Below are 25,819 nucleotides of genomic sequence, written 5' to 3' on the forward strand. Positions count from 1 at the left end.
CATACATATACATGCACACATATATGTATCTCTCTCTCACACACACACAAATATCTCACACATATCCCAATATAGATCAATCACAGTCCATTTTGAATACATAGTGGGGAAAAAAGAATCTTGAGAGTTAACAAGGTTGATATTTTGAGGTATGAAGCCAGTCCAGAATCTAGTTCTTCTGAAGCCGTCACTGGCTCTTTCCCGACTTTCTTACGCTGCTTTGCTCTTTCTGCTCCTTCTGCCGTGATCTGAAAACAGAACTGGGTCAGAGGAGTAGAAGAGTCACACATGCATCAAAACAGTGCAAGTACATTTGGAAAGAAGTGAAAGAGTCTTTCTCTTCCCTTTGAACAATACAGCCAAAGACGAAATAAATCAACTCTGTTACTTCTGCCTCCCCCCCCCCAAAAGAAAACAGCTAAGGGAAACAATTTTGATTGCAGGCCTGTCCCCTTGGGAAAGAGTTGGGTGTACTTTCCTGTTCTCCATCTTTTAATTACATCTGCAGCTGTCCAAGGTTGCTTTTCTTGAGAGAATGAATAGCATACAATTATTGCCTGCACCAAGTGTCAGCATCAGAGACAGACAAATCTGTACATTTCATGTGTCCTTCAAATTGTCTTTAAAGATTCTTCAGATTTATTTATTTATTTGATTGTTTGTTAATTTGTTAATTTGTTTATTTTTGTTTGTTTGTTTATTGGAATTATATGCTGCCCCTTTCTGAGCACTCAGGGCAATTTACAGCATATCAAAAAACCAATATACCCATTCCAAAATTGTAATCCTCTCACCTCCCTTATGAAACCAGGTTGCAACGCCTTGGTCTCTTCAGCCTTGAAAGACGGCATTTCAGGGGTGCCTTGATTAAAGTGTATAAAATCATGCATGGGATAGAAAAGGTGGATAGAGAAAAATTATTTTCTCTATCATACAATACTAGGACGAGGGGGCACTCCCTAGAGCCCATAGGTAAGAAGGTGAGGGAAATATTTCTTCACCCAAACGGTCGTTGGTTTATGGAATTCACTTCCAGAAGAGGTGGTGACAGCTGTCAGCCTGGATAACTTCAAGGCAGGATTAGACAGATTCATGGATGCCAAGTATACCGTTGGTTATTGAAACGGATGTCTATGTGCCACCTCTATGTTGGTTGAGGCAGGCAGGATTCCCTTGGGTACCATTTGTTGGGGGGTCAAGGGAGGGGTTTGCCTTCTCTTTCTGTTCAAGATCCCCATGTACAATTGGTGGGCCACTGTGTGACACAGAATGCTGGACTCAATGGGCTTTGACCTGATTCAGCATGGCTCTTCTTATGTTCTTATGTTAAATGCTGCAGACAAAATGGTATCGGCAATCATGCTTTGAAAAGACATTTGGGATATTCATGCCCTAACTGCAACAAAAAGTTGGTCATCTCTAGTCTACCAGTACTAACTAGTTAACTAACCAGTTAACTAGTTAACTAACTAGTTAACTCAGTATTTCCCAACCTTGGCAACTTGAAGATATCTGGACTTCAACTCCCAGAATTCCCCAGCCAGCGAATGCTGGCTGGGGAATTCTGGGAGTTGAAGTCCAGATATCTTCAAGTTGCGAAGGTTGGGAAACACTGAGTTAACTAACTAGTTAACTAATTATGTATGTATGTATGTATGTATGTATGTATGTATGTATGTATGTATGTATGTATGTATATTGCTTAAGGAGAAGAAAGAGAATCATAGCGTTGGGAAGAGACATTTAGCTAATCAAATCAAGCTCCCTGTTAAAGATATGGTTTAACTTTTGGTAATTAAATTAAACCACTTTGCAACCACCACTTCTCTGGCTAGTGTCAAACTGTTTTTTACCGTTACAAATAATTCTTTTTCCCCTACAAAAAATAAATCAGTGAAATATTCTGTAAATTAAGTCCATTAGTCTGTGTCCTTCATTCTGGAATGAGAAGGAAGAGCTCTTGACCTTCTACATGACATTTTCTCAAGTATTTGAAGACTGCTGGTATACCCCTCCTCCTTTTTTCCTGAAAGCTAAGCATATCCAGGAATTTATCTTCATCAGCCTGAGCTTCTAATCCCCCAATTACCCTTGAACCTATTCTAATTTCTCTTTTTTGAAGGATAGTATTTTTTCTCATCAGCTGGAAATTTAATTTTGTGGATGCATCATCCTATATTTCTATCTGCCTTTTTTTGGCATGACGCTGTTGGCTCAGACTAATTTGCAATCAACCACTTTTCCAAAATAATTTTCATGTAAGCCTTTGCCAAGTCAGGTATCAAGCTGGGCAGCTCTTGGGCACCTGCCTAACCTGAAAGTTAATATTTTCCAGGCAAAATTTTCATGGAGCTCTCTGTAAGAAGATCTATTAGGAGAGATAGGATGAGGGTCACAAGAATTTCAGAAATCACTTTAATTTTAGAACCAATATATCTCCTTCCATAGAGATGTTGGGATTCTCTACCAGCTTTCTGAAAAACTGGTAAGAAGTATTTATTTATTTATTTATTTATTCATTCATTCATTCATTCATTCATTCATTCATTCATTCATTTATTTAATTTGTATGCCGCCCCTCTCTGCAGACTCGGGGCGGCTCACAACAGCAACAGAAAACAATATATAATACAAATTCAATAATTAGAAATCTAAAAACCCATAATTTAAAAAACATGCACACAACATACCATACATAAACAGTATAGGCCTGAGGAAGATATTTCAGTTCCCCCATGCCTGATGGCAGAGGTGGGTTTTAAGGAGTTTGCAAAAGGCAAGGAGGGTGGGGGCAGTTCTAATCTCAGGAGGGAGCTGGTTCCAGAGGGTTGGGGCCGCCACAGAGAAGGCTCTTCCCCTGGGACCCGCCAAATGACATTGCTTAGTCAACGGGACCCGGAGAAGGCCAACTCTGTGGGACCTAATCGGTCGCTGGGATTTGTGTGGCAGAAGGCGGTCCCAGATATATTCTGGTCCGATGCCATGAAGGGCTTTATAGGTCAAGACCAACACTTTGAATTGTGACCGGAAATTGATCGGCAACCAAAGAAGTAGATTTCTTTCTTGATAATAGAGAAACAAATCTTTAGCACTGGTGAATGAAATCTTTACCAGTAAGTAAAACTGATGATGTTACCTAGTTTGGGTAATGAAAAATCTGCAAGAAAATAACCAAGGTCAGAGAGCACCAAGGACCCCGCAAATGAATCTCTGTTCATCTAAGAACAAACTTCTACCCCAGGTGTCCCTCATACTGCACATAAGTATTTGATTTTTTTTTGTTATGTAAGAGAAGAACTTTGCATGTATTTCTCTTACATTTCGTTTTGTCATTTTCAGCCTATTTCTCTTAACTACTAAAGGTTGTTTTGAATTTCATGTATGACTTCTGGGTTTTTTGCTATCCAAATGTTAATATTAATGTTAATATCGATAAATATTCCTGTCACCTGTCTCCAAGACATTAATTTAAGAGTGAATGTCAAAAGTAGTAGTATTCTAATTTCAAAGAGAAGATTTCAATGAAAGTGGGACTGGATCTGAATTGGACTTCTTGCACTTTTTCTTTCTTTCTTTCTTTCTTTCTTTCTTTCTTTCTCTCTCTCTCTCTCTCTCTCTCTCTCTTTCTTTCTTTCTTCCTTCTTTCTCTTTCTCCCACTCCCTCCCTCCCTCTCTCTCTCTCTCTCTCACACACACACACAGTTACAGATAGATAGATAGATAGATAGATAGAAAGAGAGATCACAGGATAGCAAATTAATCTATGCTTTGCTATGATCTGCTACAAGAAAAATAGCTGTATGTTGTCTTTTACATGGAATTTAGTGAAATGGCTTTATGGGTACAACTGAGGCTTTATTCCAAATTATATAATTTAGACCAGCTGGCTCATTCTATGTTATCTTCAGGACTATTGATATTATTTTTATTTTTAAAAAGGCAAATATTTAAAACCTGGGGTTTTGCATTTCATCAGCTTGCTTTTGCAGTTGCAGGCGTGGGAGGATTTTCAACTGCTTTCTGTCCACTGTTCAGATTTATTGGCCTTCTGCATCTTGTGAGGTGGTCGGCCTGTGACCTCCATTGCGCATGCAGCACCAGGGACGTGAATTCCCTCAAGAAACACAAAGGATTGAGTGATAATGGATAGCAGGAAAGAAAGCCAAAGGGAATTTAGCACTCTGGGGGGTGGCAGCATGATCAGAATGGGAACCAAGAGCCAGTCTTTGCAATTGAAAGTAAAACCTTCTCAGAACTCAAGACCTCGGGCCTAGCATGATGAAGCTAAATTGAACCGTCTTTGAGAAAAATAAACAAGAGTCCTGTTTAGTGGCTGTCCGTGCTAGTTTGAGTGGGTCCTGGTACTGAACTATTCAAAGAACTGACAGGCAGGGTGGATGGCGATGGAGAGAAATGAATAGGTTGACTTCATCTTTTTCTTCCCTTGAAAACTGGACCATTGTTTGTGAAGCATAGGAGGGCAGGCACATCTGTTATGCAATAGATTTTAGTATGTAATGGTTGAATGTTTGCTCAGAACCGGGCCTTACCCTAAGAGAGATGTGGGTGTTTGCATTCTAATAGCAAGAGGTGACGGGCTGTGTGCTGTTATGAAAAAGATAATTAGTGCCAGGGCAAGATTTGTCTTTGTGTGTTGGCTCAATCGTTCTCCCAACAAAAATGGTACAAAAATGGTGGAAGGTCTTAAGCATAAAACGTATCAGGAAACACTCAATGAACTCAATCTGTATAGTCTGGAGGATAGAAGGGAAAGGGGGGACATGATCGAAACATTTAAATATGTTAAAGGGTTAAATATGGTTCAGGAGAGAAGTGTTTTTAATAGGAAAGTGAACACAAGAACAAGGGGACACAATCTGAGATTAGTTGGGGGAAAGATTAGAAGTAAAGTGAGAAAATATTATTTTACTGAAAGAGTAGTAGATGCTTGGAACAAACTTCCAGCAGACGTGGTTGGTAAATCCACAGTAACTGAATTTAAACATGCCTGGGATAAATATATATCCATCCTAAGATAAAATACAGGAAATAGCATAAGGGCAGACTAGATGGACCATGAGGTCTTTTTCTGCCATCGATCTTCTATGTTTCTATGTTTCTTAGATGGCTTAGTTTGAGGGGTGAGCTGCAAGCATCAGGATGGAGCACATGCTTTGGGAGAATCCAAGTATAATCTCCAGCATCTCTTATTTAGAGGATCAGGCATGAATGAAGAGGGAATTTAGTGTAGTGGTTAATGCACCAGGCTAGAAATGAGGAGATTCTGAGTTCAAGTCCACCTTACGAACAAAATCAACTGGGTATCCTTAGACCAGTCCCTCTCCCTCAGTCCTAGAAGGAAAAAAATGGGAAATGACTTCCAAAAATCCTTGCCAAAATATTGAAGGGACTTGTCCAGACAGGTGCCTGGAGTGAATGTAGACTTGAAGGTGGGAATGAATGAATGAATGAATGAATGAGAAAGAACTCTGCCCGGGGTCTGAAAACGTTTGTGGGTCACGATTAGAGCTGGATGGTTATACAGAAAATTTAAAAAGAGTTTTTGTGCTTACAACCATCACATCATCCCCATGGACATGTCATCAAAATTTGAGTGCTTTGATATGTATTTATGATGGGGTCATGTGCAAGATCGTGGGGTCATGTGATCACCATCTTCAACCTTCTTAGCAGGCTTCCATCAAGGTAGGACACACAATTCTGGTCTCATTTGTGGTTATAATTTAAGAACTACCTACAAGCACAGCCTTCCTTTCTACCACAATGCTGCTAAAGTACAGGATTTGTTAGCAATAAAAGGAGTTTAGACAAAGTGATGGGGATCGAGGGAATCATAAAAATCAATTAGGCATATGACCTGTACCAAAGGTCCTAGAAGGCAGACAATGGGAAATGACTTCCAAAAATCAATGGCAAAATATTGAAGGGACTTGTCCAGACAGGTGCCAGGAGTGAATGTAGACTTGAAGGTGGGAATGAATGAGTGAATGAATGGATGGGAAAGAACTCTGCCTGGGATCTGAAAACCTTTGTGGCTCAAGATTAGAGCTGGATAGTTATATAGAAAATTAAATAGAGTTTCTCTATGCCTGTTTGATTTACCATATTTTTTGGAGTATAAGATGCACCTTAATTTGGTGGGTGGGGGGATAGGGGGAAAATCTATCTATCAGCTATTCATCTGGCTAGCCTTCTTAGTTTGTTCAGCTTCAGGACATTATTTTATCCCCTGGTTAGGGCTGAACAAAAAAATTTCTTCAGAGGGAGTAGGAATGAAAACAAGCCTTCAAAGACTTAGGAAATTAACTGCTTCAGAAAGAGTAAGAATTTAAAAAAATGCTGCAAGCCAGGAAGTTTATTAGTACAGTACTACTTAGGGCTGAAAAAGCCTTTTTCAGGGGGAGTAGGAATGAAAACAAGCCTGCAAAGACTTAGGGCTGGAAAAAAACTCATTCAGAGGGAGTAGAAAGCCAGGAAGATTGTTAGCAACTAGTTAGAGCTGGGAAAAAAAGCTTTGAAAAAGCAACATTCGGAGTATAAGATGCACCCAACTTTTCAGCGTCTTTTAGGTAGGAAAAAGGTGTGTTTTATACTCTGAAAATCACAGTATCTGTTGTGGTTCAGCCTGAGCCAGATCAAAGACCAGCTGTGTCTCTGCTGGCTCCATGCCCGGGGGAGGCTGAGAGTGGAGAGGAGAGTTGTTTGCAGTTGGACAGTGCAGACAGCAGTCACAAAAGTGACGCTGATGCAAGGCCTGGGAGCCCTGGGGAAGGGCTATCTCCAGCAAGTAGCTTTGATTCTCTGGAGTCCCTGGATGACGACGCACAAGCTATCATTAGTATGCGGCAGAGACACATAGCTCAAAGGAGAAATCAACTGCGTAGATATTATCAGCATTGAATGAGGAACATCAGGGGGTTGGGTGTGGTCCTCATTAGCAGGGAAGGGTTTATAAGGCATGAGAACCATTCTGGCAGCGTGGAGTGTTATCAAAGGGGAGTTGGTGTTATCTGCATTTTCTCTCAGCGTTTTTGTTCCTGGCTCATGGCCCAGCAGCCTTGAAGACTGGTGGGAGGAGTGTGTCTGTTAGCTCAACAGCCTCGTCTGGAATTAAGGATCCTGTGTTTCTGTATGAACAATTGCATTCGTGTATCTATTTGGAGTTCCAGTGTTTTCCTGATCTGTAAGGACATTTTCTGTTGGCTTCTTTTCTCTTTACCATTAATAAAACTGTTTGGATTCAACTGGTGTGTCTGGCTTATCTTTTTGGGTTGGTCATAGCTTCCGGAGTGACCCAGACAGAACAGTATCCAAAGACTTGGGATATAAATAAATAAATAAAAGCTTCCTTTACACATATCCCTGCCATATTGAGTTGAATTAAAGTCTAGCTGTCCCAACTATATTTGAATTCCAGAAAAATTGCAGTTGGATGCCCACCACACATAGTACTGCAGACTTACAATGCAGTATTTACATTCAGCCAAAGAGCATCAGTTATTGTCTAATAGTTTCTAATTTCACTTGCCTTGATTTACAAACTTCAGAATGTGGCTTTCTTTGTTTTGGCTTGCAGTGTTGTGTGAATACAAACAATGTGGTCTGCAAACCATGGTTTACGGTTCAGTAATAGTAGTACATTTCCGTAAAACTGTTTTAATAGTAGCATTGCATGCTACTGCTATTTATTGAGTAGTGCATTGTGTGATTCCAGACTGTTTCCTTTCATTCAATAAATCAGAATTGAAGAAGGCATAGGTTAGCATGAAGTGCTGCATTTCTCCCTTGAGGACTTATAATAATAAACAGGCAGAGGGAAAAGGGATATGTGTGTGTATAAAATGTAATAAATAAAAGCAATTCCTGATCTATGATGGTTGGATTCATTACATTTCTCTTTATAGCATCTGAGTGGTCCTTTAAGCAGAATAAGAAAAATACAATGAGAGCTTGCAACCGCTGAATCTATTATAGTCATTTGATTAAATAAAGGCTGTTTAAATGCGTTGTTTGTCCTACAGGAAGGTTATTGTATCAGAAGATGTATTTAACAGGCAATCTTTCCTCCCTTTCAAAAGCAGTGTTTCCCAACCTTGGCAACTTGAAGATATCTGGACTTCAACTCCCAGAATTCCCCAGCCAGCATTTGCTGGCTGGGGAATTCTGGGAGTTGAAGTCCAAATATCTTCAAGTTGCTAAGGTTGGGGGACATTGTTCTAAAGGCGGTGGGATGCTGAAAGTACGACAGATGCATGAATCAAAGCATGTTCCAATTTTTGTCAAAATGTTTCTGCAGGTCTCTTTTTAATGACCATATCATGCTTACAAATACCACAGAGGGAGGAGATAGCTATTTTTGAAGGGGGTGTATTAATCCTGAAGCTTCCTGTCTCTCATCCAGAATAACAAAGTTTTTTTATTTATTCTTTGTCCAATATACAATACATATGGAAGAGAATAGACATTAAGTAATATATATGACGATAGAAAGTAAAAAGAAGAGAAGTAGATGGGAGAGAGAGAGTATATATGATATAAGAGATAAGGAGAGAATATATATGATTGTTGGAATATATATGAATATATATGAAGTTGGAAGGGATCTTGGAGGTCTTCTAATTCGGCTCCCCCCCCACTCCGACAAGTGACTGTCCAGTCTCTTCTTTAAAAAAACCCTCCAGTGTTGGAGCACCAACAACTCATGGAGGCAAGCCGTTCTACTGATTAATTGTTCTAACCGTTAAGAAATTCTATATAGAGTGGCTCAGAAAAGGGAGAGTTCAGAGCATATAGCAATAGCATTTAGACTTAGTATATACTGCTTCACAGTGATTTACAGCCCTCTCTAAATGGTTTACAGAGAGTAAGCCTATTGCCCCAAACAATCTGGGTCCTTATTTTACCGCCCTTGGAAGGATGGAAGGCTGAGTCAACCTACTGAGATTCGACCTGCCAAACTGCTGGCAACTGGTGATCAGCAGAAATACTGTAGTTTGCAGTACTGCACTCTAACCATTGCACCACTGAAAATGAATATGAAAAACTAAACACCTTTTTCCAAAAGTGGTGGTGATAGGGGAAATATTGATGGGATTATGAGGTCATGTTGATATCTGCCATACATACATATATGGCAAATATATGTATCTGCTTCCATAAGCAATGCGAATCTGAATCTATGCATCCTACCAAAGCATAATGTTGCTTGATTGGTCACTGCTTGGTCGGTGCCATAAGAACATAAGAAGAGCCATGCTGAATCAGGCCAAAGCCCATCGAGTCCAGCATTTTGTGTCACCCAGTGGCCCACCAATTGTACATGGGGATCATGAGCAGAAAGAGAAGGCAAAACCCTCCCTTTCCCTTGACCCCAACATATGGTACCCAAGGGAATCCTGCCTGCCTCAACCATAGAGGACATCCCAACATAGAGACTTCACATGGGTGGAGTGTATCTGCCATTTATAAGTCATGGCTTTTGGCAGGCTGAGGTTCTACCCCATGGAAGCAATGGAATATCTCCTAAATATATAGTGCCTGCATTGGGAATAAAGGAGGGCAAAGGGCATTGTGACATCATGCTGATGATTTGAATGATGGATTTGAGTGATGGATTTTCTATTGGTCATGTCTGTGTGCAATGTCATGGGGTCATCAATCAGATCGCTGTACTCAGAAATCTTTTAAAAAGATTTCTAAATTATGTTTAACATGACTTATCAGAGTCTGCGATGAGAAATAGCTGTATCAATTATAATTAAATTAATTATAATTAAATAAATTATAATTAAATGTAATTAATTAAATTTAATTAAAATTATAATTAAATTATAACATGGAAATTAAATAGAACTTAATCTTGCTTGGTGTCAAACACTATTTTCTAGAGTGTAGCTTTGGTACATCACTGGAGCCTTTGGTCAAGGAAAAGTATACTTCAATTTACAATGTGACATAGAGTGAGGATCCAGTCTGCTGTGACTTTTTTAGGTAGCTATGGTGAAGAGAATAATGGCTCTGTTTTGCCATGAATTCAATCTGATGTGCTGAATTTTTTTAAGGAGTTCTTTTACCAGTTTGCAGAACGATGACAAGGGTTAGTACAGAGTTTGTGGCTTAATACAAAATATCCATTTTAGAGCCTGAATTGTGTGTTCAAATATTCCATAGCAGTCAGAATTAGATCAAGTCTCTTTTTTCTCCATTTGGAAAATGCAGCAATATGATGGTGAATTGGAAAAATGTCTGTGACAAAAAACAAAAGAACGTGATCATATAACAATTCTTCATTTTAACTCTGTAGTTGAATAAATGCTTTGGAATCCTTTGTATTTTCCATCCAAAGAATATTTCCTTCCTTCCTTTCCTTTCCTTTCCTTTCCTTTCCTTTCCTTTCCTTTCCTTTCCTTCCCTTCCCTTCCCTTCCCTTCACTTACCTTACCTTACCTTACCTTACCTTACTTACTTACTTACTTACTTACTTACTTACTTATTTACTTACTTAATTTTATAGTATGTAGTATACTGTATATATAAAATTCGGGGAAGATCTTTCCCCAAACCTTGAAAAGCAATAACTACTTTTCAAAGTTTGAAAAGCAGTTATTGAAAACTAATGAACCAAAAATCCAACTGAATGTCAGGCAGCTTCATGTATTCAGATATCCCAATTCTGCAAACAGGCTTCAATGTTTTCTCCATTTCCTGCCTAATCGTTTGACGCATTTATTTTTGTTTGTTTAATTTCTAGAGCCAGCATCTATTAACCACGAATCATGTCAGTGAAACTAACCTTTGCCTCCCCTGCTGAGGGGGGAAGAATCAGCAGGAGCCGTTCCTTCGCTGGATTTAGCAGCACACAAAGCCGGATGTTGGCGTAAGCTTTAAATGCAACAAACCTCTTTCTAGCCTCTGTTTCTCTGGTTTAGATATTATGTGTTGTATGGGCAGGACTAAGTGCAGTGTGTTTGTGTTTTAAAGATTAATATGTAATGATATATGGGACTAATATGCTGACATGAGAATTAGGTTGCCAGCTAACTGTCAACAGTTATAGTCTCAAAGGCTCAAGATTCAATCAGTTTTCCATCCTTCTGTTGTCAGTAAAATGAGGGCCCAGATCATTCATTCATTCATTCATTCATTCATTCATTCATTCATTCATTCATTCATTCAACTTTTATGCCACCCAATCCCGAAGGACTCAGGGCAGCTTACAAAATAATAATACAAATAAAAAAATACAAAGTAATAAGAGAAGTTGAATATAACATCTAAAACTAACCCCATGATAAAACCCATTTATTATAACAAGACTTAATCGCATATATACACACCATTCATACAGTTTGGACATGAAGGATGTACAATTTATGGCTCCTAGGCCCACTGGCAAAGCCAGGTGTTCATGGCTTTATTGAAGGCCATCATGGTGGGAGCAGTACGGACGTCAGGGCGTAGTTGGTTCCATAGAGCCGGGGCAGCCACAGAGGAGGCCCTCCCCCGCAGTCCTGCCATCCTGCATTGCTACAAGACCTGGAGGAGGCCAGGTGGGGGCAATTTGGTGATATATCTGTAAACTGCTTAGAGCAGGGGTGTCAGACACGTCACGCGCAGGTTAACTCAAGGCAGCTCTGTGATGGGGAGAAATGTCACGCTTTGTCATGTGATGTGGCAAGTTTGATACTTGTGGATTACAGGATGCTGTAAAGAGGTATATAAGTCTAAGTGCTATTATGTGGAAATAGCATTAGTGGATGAACACAAATCTACATGCAAAGGAGGCTTGACTGATTGATTGATGGTTGGAGCTAGTTGCTGTTCGTGGATTTTTGCCCTTCAAATAAGAGCCTCAGACTGCTTTACAAGTCTACGATACACAGGTGGAAGCGAAATACATTCCAAAAATTACATGAGGCATTACTATAACAGCCAGTTCCAGTTAAGTCCTGTATTGTTTAGACAGTTTATTAAATAAACAGTGGTATTTATGTAATATAGTGAGTTTTAAATCATGATTTATAAATCTTAATGGCTGTGCTTGTTTAATGTACTAAGCCAAAGTCAAGGAAACCACACCTGGTTTAGTATAATTGACCTAAGAACATACAGTCCTGGGTAAATTAAAGAGCTTTAATCTAGACCTAATATAGTAAAACCAGCATATGATCTGGAACAAGGATCTCCAACTTTGGCAACTTTAAGACTTGGGGACTTCAACTCCCAGAATTCCTCAGCCAGCTTGAATTCTGGGAGTTGCTAAGGTTGGATTCTCCTAATCTGGAAGAAGCAGCTACAGTAACATAGGAAATATGCACACAGGGGCATCTTAAGGGAGAATCTGAAGGGTAAAAATGTTGGCTACCATCATGCAACACACATTTAAAAGGGTTGGACTTGGATTGTGTGATCATGGCTGCCATTTTGATACCCCCTTGTGAACCTTCCTTCCTTCCTTCCTTCCTCTTGTGACCTTAGCAACAGCCAGAGTTCCACCTGATTGGTCGGCTAGAGAAGTGGGAGTTTCTCACGTCCGGATTGGCTGTTGTGCCTAATAGCTCCCATGAAAGAGCTGTCAGGCATTGCTGAGGCGTTCTTCTTCTTCTGTGCTTGTTACTGCTGTTCTGAAGTTGCTGTTCTTGCATTCCTAAATAAAGCTTGTTCCTGTTCTTTGTTGGATCGTATTTAACCCTTCCTTCCTTCCTTCCTTCCTTCCTTCCTTCCTTCCTTCCTTCCTATCTATCTCAAAACACATGACTCTGGGTGGCGTACAACAGTTAAAAACAAAACAAATACAACATGAAAACACATAAAAATATTTTAAAAACATGCAAACCATATAAGATAAACATCAACATCAAGTTATAAAAGCAACTAGCAACCTTCAAAATAGCCAAAGCACAATTTCCACTGCACACCAGTGAGGGACCTATTTCAAACACATCCCTAATTATACATGGATTTCCATTTTCATTATAAAACCTAGACAACATCAAAGGCACTTTAGTTGCCTGCAAGACATTTAAGCGAAGTCTGGTTGATTTTACTCTGTAAGGGAGGGGGGGGGGGACACCAAGCAGGCAATTGAATAAACAGGCTAGAGGCCGGCATACATAGTGGGAGTTCTGAGAACGAATGACGATGGGAAAGGAGTCAAACAGATGTTCCTAGGACTAAATCACCTCCAACCGGGTAAGAATGCTTGTAGGAGGGAAAAAAGTTTACTTTCCCCTGAAGGTTATTTAGTTACTTTCAGCTGTAAAGCATTAACAAAAACAACAATAAAGTCTTTATGCATTCTTTAGAGGCGTGGACAGAAAATAAATATCCAAGTACTCTACCAGTTAACTAGGAAAGCAGTTCCATTGGAATTGCAATTATGGATTCATATTTAATATTTAATAAGAGATTTAATATGGGTTAATATTAATTGAATTTCCAGAAAAACCGATGTGATCATTATTTGTCATTTCAGCATAGGTTTTGAGCTTGCACCTCTTAGATGAAATAATCTGGATAATACAATACTTAGAGGTTTACCAAAAAGGTATCTCTTTGCTTGCATCTAGGTGAGAGGAAAGCAATTTTTATAGCCTTAAGCTAAACCAGAATTTTTAAAGTCACCTTTATTGATTGGAGAGCCAATTTAGTATAGTGATTAAAGCTTGAAAGCGGGAGATCATCAATTCAAGTCCTGCTTGAGCACAAATCCACCTGGGTGACCTTGGGCCTGTCATTTCTCTCAGCCCTAAGAAGCAGGTAATAGAATAGAATGGAGTTCTTTATTGGCCAAGTGTGATTGGACACATACAGAATTTGTCTTTGGTGCACATGCTCTCAGTGTACAGAAAAGAAAATATGCATTTGTCAAGAATTATGAGGTACAGTACTTAATGATTGTCCTAGGGGTCAAATAATAACCAGGAAACCATAAATATTAATAGAAATCTTAAGGATACAAGCAACAAGTTACAGTCATACAGTCATAAGTGGGAGGAGATGGGTGATAGGGATGAGAAAAAATTAGTGCAGGCTTAGTAAATAGTTTGACAGTGTTGAGGGAATTATTTGTTTAGCAGAGCATGGCATTTGGAAAAAAATCTTATTGTGTCTAATGGCAAGCTACTTCTGAGATCTTGCTAAGAAAATGGAGGAACCTTCCCAGTGAAGGAAGTTAGCACCCAGCTCCTAGAAAAATGAAATATCCTAGGAAATATTGAAAAGGAAGACTATGTTCCTCTGGATGAGGAGAAACCTGTTTTAAATATAAAGCAGATTCATGGAGCTCCTTGCCACCACCCTTCAGCTCCAGGGTGATTGGATTAAGATCTTCACCCTTAGGACATGATAGGATTAGCCCTCTACCTATCTCACCACATAGCATCTGGGCGGATTGTATCAACCAGCAATAATAATAATAATAATAATAATAATAATAATAATAATTAATAATAATTTATTAGATTTGTATGCCACCCCTCTCCGAAGACTCGGGGCGGCTCACAACAACGATAAAAACAATATTATACTGGCACAAATCTAATATTAAAAAAACTAAAACCCCTATCATAATTAAAAACCAAACAGCACATACATACCAAACATAAATTATAATAAACCTGGGGGAAAGGTGTCTCAAATCCCCCATGCCTGGCGATATAGGTGGGTCTTAAGTAGTTTACGGAAGACGAGGGTGGGAGCAGTTCTAATCTCCGGGGGGAGTTGATTCCAGAGGGCCTGGACTCAAGACATGGCCCCGTGGGAGTTTGACAGCCAACCAACCACAGAAATAGGAGACCCCTGAGGCAGGGCCCGAGAGGGTATAAAACCATATCTGCCTTTTCTCCTTCTTCACCCAGCATTTTCTATTCAGGAGCTTGAGACATGTGCTCCTGTCCACCATTAAATCTTCTTTCCAAGCAACTTAAAGTGTTGGTCATTATCTATAAAGCCTTACATGGCTTAGGACCAGATTACTTATGGGACTGTCTACTGCCTCATGTATCCAAGCGGCTGGTTAGAGGCAACAAAGTCAGCCTTCTCCAGGTCCCATCAGCTAAGCAATGTCACCTGGCAGGGCCTAGGGGAAGGGCCTTCTCTGTGGCAGCTCCGGGACCGCCTTCTGCCGCACGAATCCCAGCGACCAATTAGGTCCCACAGAGTGGGCCTTCTCTGGGTCCCGTCAACTAAACAATGTCATTTGGAGGGACCCAGGGGAAGAGCCTTCTCTGTGGTGGCCCCGGCCCTCTGGAACCAACTCCCCCCAGAGATTAGAATAGCCCCCACCCTCCTTGCCTTTCGTAAGCTTCTTAAAACCCACCTCTGTCATCAGGCATGGGGGAACTGAGATACAGTGATCCCCCGTTTATTGCGTCCCCAACCATTGCGAACAGGGTACTTCGCTATTTTTCAACCCGGAAGTCAAAAATACCATCTACGCATGCGTGCCGGGCACGCATGCGTAGATGGCAGCGGCTTCCCTGGGTCTTCCCCCTCTTGCTGGCGTCAGCGAGGAGTTTCCCCACCGCCCACGCAAACTCCTCGCTGCCGCCCGCCCTTCGCCCGCCCACGCCGTTCATTCTCGCCGCACGGGCCTGTCCACGCTGTCTCTCGGCGCTTTCCAGCTGAGTCCGGGAGCGAACTCGCTCCCCGACTCAGCTGGAAAGCCCCGAGAGACAGCGTGGACAGGCCCGTTCCTTGGCGCTGTCACTCGGGGCTTTCGTGCTGAGTCCGGGAGCGAACTCGCTCCCCGACTCGGCACGAAACCCCCGAGAGACAGCGTGGACAGGCCCGTTCCTTGGCGCTGTCTCTCGGGGCTTTCGTGCTGAGTCCGGGAGCGAACTCGCTCCCCGACTCAGCTGGAAAGCCCCGAGAGACAGCGCCAAGGAACGGGCCTGTCCACGCTGTCTCTCGGCGCTTTCCAGCTGAGTCGGGGAGCGAGTTCGCTCCCGGACTCAGCACGAAAGCGCCGAGAGACAGCGCCCCCCGGACCCCCAACCCGGGTTTGGGGGGTGCTAGGAAGCTCCCATTGTTGGCGGAGACCTTATAAAACACTCGCGCGGCTTCCAGGACTCGGTTTGGAAGCCGCGCGAGTGTTTTAAAAGGTCTCCGCCAACAATGGGAGCTTCCTAGCACCCCCCCCCGAGCCCCCAACCCGGGTTTGGGGGGTACTAGGAAGCTCCCATTGTTGGCGGAGACCTTTTAAAACACTCGCGCGGCTTCCAAACCGAGTCCTGAAGCCAAGCGCCAAAGACGAACTTCTGCGCTTGGCTTCAGGACTCGGTTTGGAAGCCGCGCGAGTGTTTTAAAAGGTCTCCGCCAACAATGGGAGCTTCCTAGCACCCCCCCCGAGCCCCCAACCCGGGTTTGGGGGGTGCTAGGAAGCTCCCATTGTTGGCGGAGACCTTTTAAAACACTCGCGCGGCTTCCAAACCGAGTCCTGAAGCCAAGCGCCAAAGACGAACTTCTGCGCTTGGCTTCAGGACTCGGTTTGGAAGCCGCGCGAGTGTTTTAAAAGGTCTCCGCCAACAATGGGAGCTTCCTAGCACCCCCCAAACCCGGGTTGGGGGCTCGGGGGTGTGCTAGCGAGCCTCCCATGTCGGCGGGGATGTTTTAAAACACCCGCGCGACTTTCCAATGAGTCCCGAAGACAACGCGTTTGTCTTCGGGACTCATTGGAAAGTCGCGCGGGTGTTTTAAAACATCCCCGCCGACATGGGAGGCTCGCTAGCACACCCCCGAACCCCCAACCCGGGTTTGGGGGTGTGCTAGCGAGCCCCTCATGTCGGCGGGGATGTTTTAAAACACCCGCGCCGCCCCCAATCTTAGGCTCCTCGCTAGCGCTGCGGAAGTAAAAACACCCTCTGCACATGCGCAGATGGTGTTTTTACTTCCGCAGCGCTACTTCGCGAAAACCCGCTCGTTGCGGGGGGTCCTGGAACGGAACCCTCGCAAAGAGCGGGGGATCACTGTATTCTTTCCCCCTAGGCTTCTACAATTTATGTATGGTACATTTGTATGTATGATTGGTTTTAAAATAAGGGTTTTTAGCTGCTTTAGTATTGGATTGTCACATGTTGTTTTTACCACTGTTGTTAGCCGCCCCGAGTCTACGGAGAGGGGCGGCATACAAATCCAATAAATAATAATAATAATAATAATAATAATAATAATAATAATAATAAGCTCTGGCCCTTTGAAATCAACTCCCCCCAGAGACTCAGACCACTCCCACCTTCCTTGCCTTTTGCAAGGTTCTAAAAACACATATTTGCTGGCAGACCTGGGCCTGTTGAGTATTGCCACCCTGCTCCAGCTGATAGCATAAGTGAATGATTGTGATTGGATTTTTGATGAATGGTTTTAATTGTTTGGGGGTTTTAGATTAGATTTTATATTGGGTTCCTTACATTTGTACTTTTGTATTGATTTTATTGTGTGGGCTGCCCTGAGTCCGCTGGAGAAGGTTGGCCTAGAAATCCAATAAATAAATAAATCCAATAAACCTCCATGAGTCCAGGGTCTTTTTCTCCACTTGGAACCAAACCCAGAAGGGTATTATTTACAACACCTAAGCATTTGCAAGGAATTGACTGAGTTGAAGGCACACCCAGCCACACTTGTAAAACAAGCTATAAAATCTGGATTCACATATTCCACTAAGTTGTTTGTTCTATTAACCTTGATTACATCAATGTGTGAACTTATCCATTGTGTATATTTCAGTTCTTTGTTCTCCCCCCTCCCTTTTCTGGAAGTGAAACTTATTTTGAATAAGCCTGGCTAAGATTGAGCCACCAAACTCTTCTCTTCTGTAGCCTCTTAGTATTTTCCAGCTGTGTCTATTCTAGCAGATATGCTTTGATTAACCAATAAGAATGTGGTTGCAGTAAAACAACCTATTGACCTCAGAGAGGAATGATAAAACTTTTGAACAAGCAAATATAGGATTAAAAAGAAATTTAACCATGGTCACAAGTGACTAAGGAACAAATTTTATAAGAAAATCTTCGACTGAAAATCACAGTTTTATCCAGGTAGGTGAAGAATATTCAGCTGTGTTTCTCTGTTTTATTTAGTAAGAACTAGGCTGCAGAGGAAGATAATTGGGATTTAAGTTGATTTGTTTGTTTCAAGTTGGATTTTCACATGGTTTTTGAATCCGTACAGCTTGTTCTGTGCTCTGTTTTAAAGGCTAAAAAAGTAATTAATTTATCAGAGAGGGCAGAAACTTAAAGAGCCAAATACTCTGTAAGAGTTATAAATCAAAAGGAAGTTGGCTAAATATTTAAATAAATTTGAGGTGATACTGTCTTCTTTTTTAAAAAAATGGAAAAAAGAGTGAAAGAGCTGGGTTTTTTCAGCAAGAAGTTTATCTTTTAACAAAGAAAAAAGTGATTTGCTACTTTGATTTAATGTATTTCCAACTAGATATGACTGCTTCTTTGGAAGTACTTATTGTGATTTATTTATTTATTCATTAGAATTATCATCCATCTGAGAATCAAATAAAAGGAAGATTCAAATTATTACTAAGTGTTGGGGAAATTGGGTAGAGGCTAGGCTGTAGACTTCTGTGCCGCAATAAGCGAGGAATATGGCTTTCTTCCTCTCGTCATCGGCGTCATGTAGATTGCTCGCTTTCAGGAAAAATGTGAATTTGGACATATACGAGGTCCAAGCTTCCGTCTCGGAGTTGAATACAGGCGGCGGTGGAGCCATGGCCGAGTTCATGGCTGCGTTAGCGGGAGTTCGACCTCCTCGTCGCCACTGAAAAGTCAGGACTCCGGTAGTTTAAATCAAACTGGTTTATTCATGGCAAGAGAGATTACAAGCACTGGAACGGTAGATTTGCCGGAATGAGGGCAACGGCTAACCCGTTGCCCTTTTATACTCATTTTTAACGCGGGCTTTTCCCAACTGACACACATTTAACTTTCGCGGCTATTTTCTGAATAGCCGCGTCTTAACCAATCGCAGATTTTCTGCGAATATTTTAAAACAAACACAACAGTTAGAGACTGTAATCAAGGATAAAAGGAACAGAAAGAATGTGAAACAACTTGGTTAATCCAGATAACACAACTAGTTTAGGAGGCAGCATTAAAGAAATGACATATACCTAAAATAAGATATAATTGTAGAAATATAAATATGAGGTTAAGAAGAAAAATAGAAATTATCAGTTTGCTGTTACTATTATTATTGTTGTAGTTGTGGTTGTTGTTGACATTTATATGCCACCCAACTCCAATAGGACACTGGGCAGCTCACAATAATCACAATATTTAAAAAACAATATAAAGTACATGATGGAATAGAACTAGACCAGGGGTAGGCAAAGTCGGCTCTTCTATGACTTGTGGACTTCAACTCCCAGAATTCCTGAGCCAATCAGGCAAGCTCGGGAATTCTTGGAGTGGAAGTCCATATGCCATAGAAGAGCCGACTTTGCCTCCCCCTGAACTAGACCATTCAGGGAAGGATATAGAAGGGAAGAGGGGAAATAGATGGAGAGGAAAAGAAGAGGAGAAGAGAAAGAGGAGGAGGAGGTAGAAACGGGGAGGGAAGGTGTTAGAATGTAGTTGGGAAAGAGGGAGAGAAGAGAGTGCAGAGAGAGAGGAGGAACAGACTGATTAATAATAATAGGATCTAAATTTAAATCAAATGAAGGACTGTTTGGCTATATGGTCATAATATATGGTGCGTTGTAATGTTATAACTGACATAAATGTGGAGAAAAATTAAAAAAACTTTTTTAAAAAAAGAATTATCATCCATCTTTAAACCAAGAGCTTAGAGACACCTTTCATTTTATTCCACAACAAAAAGCTTGTGAGGTTGGGCCAAAGTAACTCAGTAAGCTACCTGGAGAAACAATGCAAAGTCAATGTGAGAAGTCTAATTCATTTAACAACTGCATGATTCACTTAACATTTAGGGTAAAAAAGGTCATAAAATGGGGCAAAACTCACTTAATTCTCTTGTTTAGTAACAGAAAAATTGGGCTCAATCATGATCACATATCGAGGACCTGTATCTGAAACATTCAGGATAATCCGGCAGTAGAAAACAGATTGCATAGCAGAATATTTTACAATCCACATATAACTGCTTTTATCTTTCCTAGTTCTCACCTGTTTATTGGAGCTATCTGATTCAATGTGCTGATAGAAGTGAAATGCTGCATTTAAGACTTTTAAAAAGGGTGCCATTACAGAGAAATATTTTCACTTGCCAAGTAAAATGTTAGTTTAAAGTTTAAACATACATCTGTTCAGTATAACCTAAAAAAGAAACTCTGGTGGCTTTGCAATAAATTGGCTTTTTATTTCCTCAGATACCAATTTATTACTGCAAGTTGGGGCAATGTGTTTTTTATTGTTCTCTGGTGGATAACATGTGTCTTGCCACTGCTTTCCTCCAGCATGTTCTCTTCTTCCACTTCCAATTTTAGTCCACAGCTGTGTTACTTCTTAGCAATCTTGGATCCAAGGATTCATCAGGTGTGAACTTGCTTAACTGTTCAGAGATTAGTCAAGGTCAGTTCCTTGTGCACCTGCTGTGATTTTAGCTTGTCTAGAAGGGGGTGTGAAGGCTCAGAAGTTGAAGATGCTGAGTTCTTCAGCTGGAAAACTGACAGCCCAGATTTGAGACCTGACATTTGCACAACGGAGTGAGCTCCTGTTATTTGCCCCAGTTCCTGCCCATCTGACCATTTGAAAGCACACAAATGTTAGTAGATAATAGGTACCACTTCAGTGGGAAGGTACTGTATTTTTTAGACTAACAAAGAATGTTCTTTCTGCGCCAGCTCAGGAAGCTCAAACTGCCCAAGGAGCTGCTGATTCAGTTCTACAGAGGAATCATTGAGTCTGTCATCTGCACCTCTATAACTGTCTGGTTTGGTGCTGCAACCCAACAGGACCGACACAGACTTCAGAGGATAATCAGAACTGCAGAAAAAACAATTGCTGCCAATCTGCCTTCCATTGAGGACCTGTATACTGCACGAGTCAAAAAGAGGGCGGGTAAAATATTTACTGACCCATCACATCCTGGACACAAATTGTTTCAACTCCTACCCTCAAAACGTCGCTACAGAGCACTGCACACCAAGACAACTAGACACAAGAACAGTTTTTTCCCGAACGCCATCACTCTACTAAACAAATAATTCCCTCAACACTGTCAGACTTTCTACTAAATCTGCACTTCTATTCTACTAGTTTTTCTCATCATTCCTATCACCCATTTCCTCCCATGTTGACTGTATGACTGTAACTTGTTGCGTATATCCTAAGATTTTTATTAATATTGCTTTTTCATTGCTTATTTGACCCCTATGACAATCATTAAGTGTTGTACCACATGATTCTTGACAAATGTATATTTTATTTTATGTACGTTGAGAGCATATGCACCAAGACAAATTCCTTGTGTGTCCAATCACACTTGGCCAATAAAAAATTCTATTCTATTCTATAAGATGCCCTGGAAGATAAGACGCACCTTAGTTTTTGGGGAGGAAAATAAAAAAAAAAGAATCTGCTTACCAGGTATTCATCTGTCTAGCGTCTTTAGTCTGGTCGGCTCCAGCACATTATATTATACCCTGGTTAAGGGATTAACTTTTTTTTTATTCTGAGAGAGTAACAATGAAAGAGCTTGCAAGCCAGTAAGAACTGTGACCGTCCTTAGAACCTGGTTAGGGCTGAAAAGAAACTAACTCGGAGCAAGTTGGAATAATGAAAAAAACCCTGCAAAGATTTAGGGCATGGAAAACATTATTCATTGAAAAAGCCTGCAAGGTAAGAGTTGGGAAGATTGTTAGCAGCTAGTTAAGGCTGGGGGGGAGGGGGGAGCTACATTCAGCGTATACTATGCACCCTAATTATCAGCCTCTTTTAGGGAGGAAAAAGGTGCATCTTATACACCGAAAAATGCAGTACTGTATATTAAAGTTTGTTTCAAAACCAAAAATACAGATGATTGATTCAGCTGGATACAATAACTTCTTTATAAACAAGAATATAGATGAAGTAAATTTTATAATACCAGTTATAGGTAGCAGAGAACAGTTAGTTTCATTTCAGCAGCAGACAAGCACAGAGTGGACAAGAGAGCAGAAAGGACTGAGCTACACCTAGCCTTAAGCTTAAATTCCCAGTTTCGATTCTCTGCACAGACTAAGAAATGGTTAGCTCCCATTGGCTGACTTAGTTGCTATGCCTATTCATTGGCTAACCTTATTAACATGGCTCTCCCAGTTCATGAATATCCTAACAAGTTAACAGCATTCTGTGTACCTCGAGGTAGAATTATGATGGCCACATGACCACAGAAAGGTCTTCAGACAATGCTGGCTTCCTCAGCTAAAAACATCCTATCCTAGAGTTGGATACAACTGAATAGGAAACCTTTACCAATTACTTAGACATAAATGCTAGTAACTCTCCACTGGCTTCTTATCTCTTATCATAGAATAAATATGGGAAGTATTTGGATGATAAATCTATGAAGTTTCTCAGTCATCCAGATAATGGTTATCTCAAAGGGGCTTTTTCTAAAAGGCAACTAGACTTTTTTTCACCTTTGAAAAGGTTTCACTTTTTATCCAAGAAACTGTTAGATGATAACAGTTAGGTGTCTGTCTAAAACAGTGTTTTTCAACCAGGGTTCCCCGGAACCCAAGGGTTCCGCAAGGGCCAGCCAAGGGTTCTGCGACTTAATAAGAAGGCAAGGCAAGGCAAGGCAAGGCAGGGCAGGGCAGGGCAGGGCAGGGCAGGGCAGGGCAGGGCAGGGCAGGGCAGGGCAGGGCAGGGCAGGGCAAGGGCAAGGCAGGGCAGGGCAGGGCAGGGCAGGGCAGGGCAGGGCAGGACAGGTCACGGCAGGGCAGGGCAGGGCAGGGCAGGGGCAGGGCAGGGCAGGGCAGGGGCAGGGCAGGGCAAGGCAAGGGCAAGGCAGGGCAGGGCAGGGCAGGACAGGTCACGGCAGGGCAGGGCAGGGGCAGGGCAGGGCAGGGCAGGGCAGGGCAGGGGCAGGGGCAGAGGCCGGGGCAAAGGCAAAGGCAAAGCAAGTCCCCACTTCAATCCTGCCCACTTCTTCAGTGGGGCAGCCTCTTCCTCCATCTTGTGTCCGGCAGATCAATCATGCTCATCAGCAGCAGCCACCACCAAGCAGGAGGAGGAGTGGCAGTGTTGGCGGCATTGGCACTGAAAGCAGCAGCAGCGCCCCTCTAGTCCCTTGCTGCAGCAGTGGGGCCAAAGTACAGGCTACAGGGGCAGGAGGGGAAGGAGGAAGAGGAGGAGGCGGGAGCAACAGTGGTACCTCTGACATGGAGCTTCCCAGTCCAGGGCCGAGGTGTGCCAGGTGGCTCAAGGTTCTCTCCCGCTCCTCCTCCCACCTCCTTCCCACACTTGCATACATGCTGCTGTGCTCAGCCAAGCGGCCAACTCATTATCTCCCTTTTTCCTGTGCAGGGCACTGTAAGAGAGCACACCGTACTACTCCCCTCATGCTCGGGGCCTGAAAGGGCAGGAGGAGCTGAAGTTGGAGCGGAAGGCATCTGCTCTGGCTTTGCCTTCACTCCAACCCTCCCATCAGCCCAAAAAATGGGCACGGAAAGCGGGTGGAATGGAGTGAATGGCCTCCGCTTATTGCACCACTCAAGCCCGGCACTCCCGGCAAGGGTACACAGCTCAGCCTCTTTCTCTCTCTCTCTTTCTCACCCTCTCTCTGCTACTCTGCAGCCACTGAATGAGAAGGGGGGGTCAGACTAGAGGGCCACTGAGGTCCCTTCCCTCTCTATCATTCTGTAAGTCTCCTGAATGAGAAGGGGGGTCAGATTAGATGGCCACCGAGGTCCCTTCCCTCTGTATCATTCTGTAAGTCTCCTGAATGAGAAGGGGGGTCAGATTAGATGGCCACCGAGGTCCCTTCCCTCTGTATCATTCTGTAAGTCTCCTGAATGAGAAGGGGGTCAGACTAGATGGCCACCAAGGTACCTTCCCTCTCTATCATTGTGTAAGTCTCCTGAATGAGAAGGGGGGTCAGACTAGATGGCCACCAAGTTTCCTTCCCTCGCTATCATTCTGTAAGTCTCCTGAATGAGAAGGGGGGTCAGATTAGATGGCCACCGAGGTCCCTTCCATCTCTATCATTCAATGTGTGTGTTTGTGTATGAAAGAGCAAACTGTCCCATTCTTGCCTTCCAAAAGTAGCATTTTGTAACAACTGTTCTGATTGGATTGTGGCGAAGTGTCCCATGTGGCCAAAAGGCTGTGGCTGAATTTGGATTTTTGTGACCAAAGGGCTGGGGCCAAGAGCTAGGGGCCTTTGGGCGAGGGAGTGAAGGCAGCGGCCGATCAGCTGCTGCGGAGGAAAGAGCTTCATCCAACTGGCAGAGGCAAAAAGTCCCATCCCCGCCACAGACCCCCACGCGGTAGCAGCACTTGCTGATTCTGCCTCCATCCTTTAAGGCTGCATTACTATTACTATTAGTCTTCTCATCATTCCTCTCACCGATCTCCCCCTTATGACTGTGAGTGTAACTTGTTGCTTATATTCTTATGATTTATATTGATTGTTTCTTGATTGCTTATTTGACCCCCATAACAGTCATTAAGTGTTGTACCTCATGATTCTTGACAAATGTATGTTTTTAATGTACATTGAGAGCATATGCACCAAAGACAAATTCCTTCTGTGTCCAATCACACTTGGCCAATAAAAGAATTCTGTTTCAGTTTCAGGATGTACAGCTTAAGGCAGTGTTTTTCAACCAGGGTTCTTCCAGAAATGTGACAACACCAAAGGGTTCCCCTGAAGAAAAAAGGTTGAAAAACACTGGTATAGTATGAACCAATGCCTACATGAGTAAACTCTAGTGAATGTGGGAAGACTCAAGTTCTGGGTCTGTGGAAAAGTCAACAAGGTCAAAATGATGTCTGTGACCATGTCATCAAAGCACCTCTCCTATTTTATACACGAATCACTTGTCCAGACTTTAGACAGGCAAGGCTTTTCTCAGAGTTACTGCCATTGTGTTTCTCATGAACATTTATTGATTGGGATTTGCTTCCCTTTACAACGGCTTATAAAGGAAACAAACATTGGTCAGTTACCTCTAATGTCATCCTTTCACTGCTGTTTTTACAGAAAATCTCTCAACAAAGGATCCACAAGATCCAAAATGTCCGTAAAATCTGCCAAGATGTATTCCTCTCTCCAGAAAGGGGCCGTCCTCTCCGATCCCAAACCGCAACAAGTAAAGAAGATTTTTGAAGCTTTGAAGAAGGGGTTTAAGTAAGAACCGTTTCCAAAATCCGTTGTATGTCTTTGGAGGGAATTTGCAATATTTTCTTATGCTTTAATCTTATTTAATTTCACCAAAATTTATTCATTTATTTATTTAATTTATTTGTTTCTTTGTTTATTTCTTTGTTTGTTTATTGATTGATTGATTGGATTTGTATGCTGCCCCTCTCCGTGGACTCGGGGCGGTTAACAACAGTGATAAAAATAGTATGTAGCAATCCAATAATAAAACAACTAAAAAACCCTTATTATCAAAACCAGATATACATACAGACATATCATGCATAAACTGTAGAGGCCTAGGGGGAAAGGAATATCTCAGTTCCCCATGCCTGACGGCAGAGGTGGGTTTTAAGGAGCTTAAGAAAGGCAAGGAGGGTGGGGGTAATTCTGATCTCTGTGCGGTGTTGGTTCCAGAGGGCCGGGGCCACCACAGAGAAGGCTCTTCCCCTGGGTCCTGCCAAACAACATTGTTTAGTTG

The 25,819-nt window shown here is 42.1% G+C and overlaps 1 protein-coding gene across 3 annotated transcripts in view; it reads left to right on the forward strand.

The window, feature by feature from the left end:
* The window catches only part of RIPOR3 (RIPOR family member 3), a 183,517-nt gene that overhangs the window by 74,462 nt on the left and 83,236 nt on the right, over positions 1-25,819 (forward strand). Inside the window, exons 2-3 of one of the 3 annotated variants that reach the window (XM_070744624.1) lie at positions 10,772-10,897; positions 25,180-25,326. In XM_070744624.1, the coding sequence (XP_070600725.1) occupies positions 10,797-10,897; positions 25,180-25,326 (248 nt within the window). In that variant the 5' untranslated portion in view covers positions 10,772-10,796. Of the gene's footprint in view, positions 1-10,771; positions 10,898-13,145; positions 13,213-17,875; positions 18,057-25,179; positions 25,327-25,819 lie in introns of those variants that run through there. The other 2 variants (XM_070744626.1, XM_070744625.1) reach the window with 2 other exon arrangements.

The sequence above is a fragment of the Erythrolamprus reginae genome, chromosome 3 (genome assembly GCF_031021105.1).
Source record: "Erythrolamprus reginae isolate rEryReg1 chromosome 3, rEryReg1.hap1, whole genome shotgun sequence".
NCBI classification, from domain to species: domain Eukaryota; kingdom Metazoa; phylum Chordata; class Lepidosauria; order Squamata; family Dipsadidae; genus Erythrolamprus; species Erythrolamprus reginae.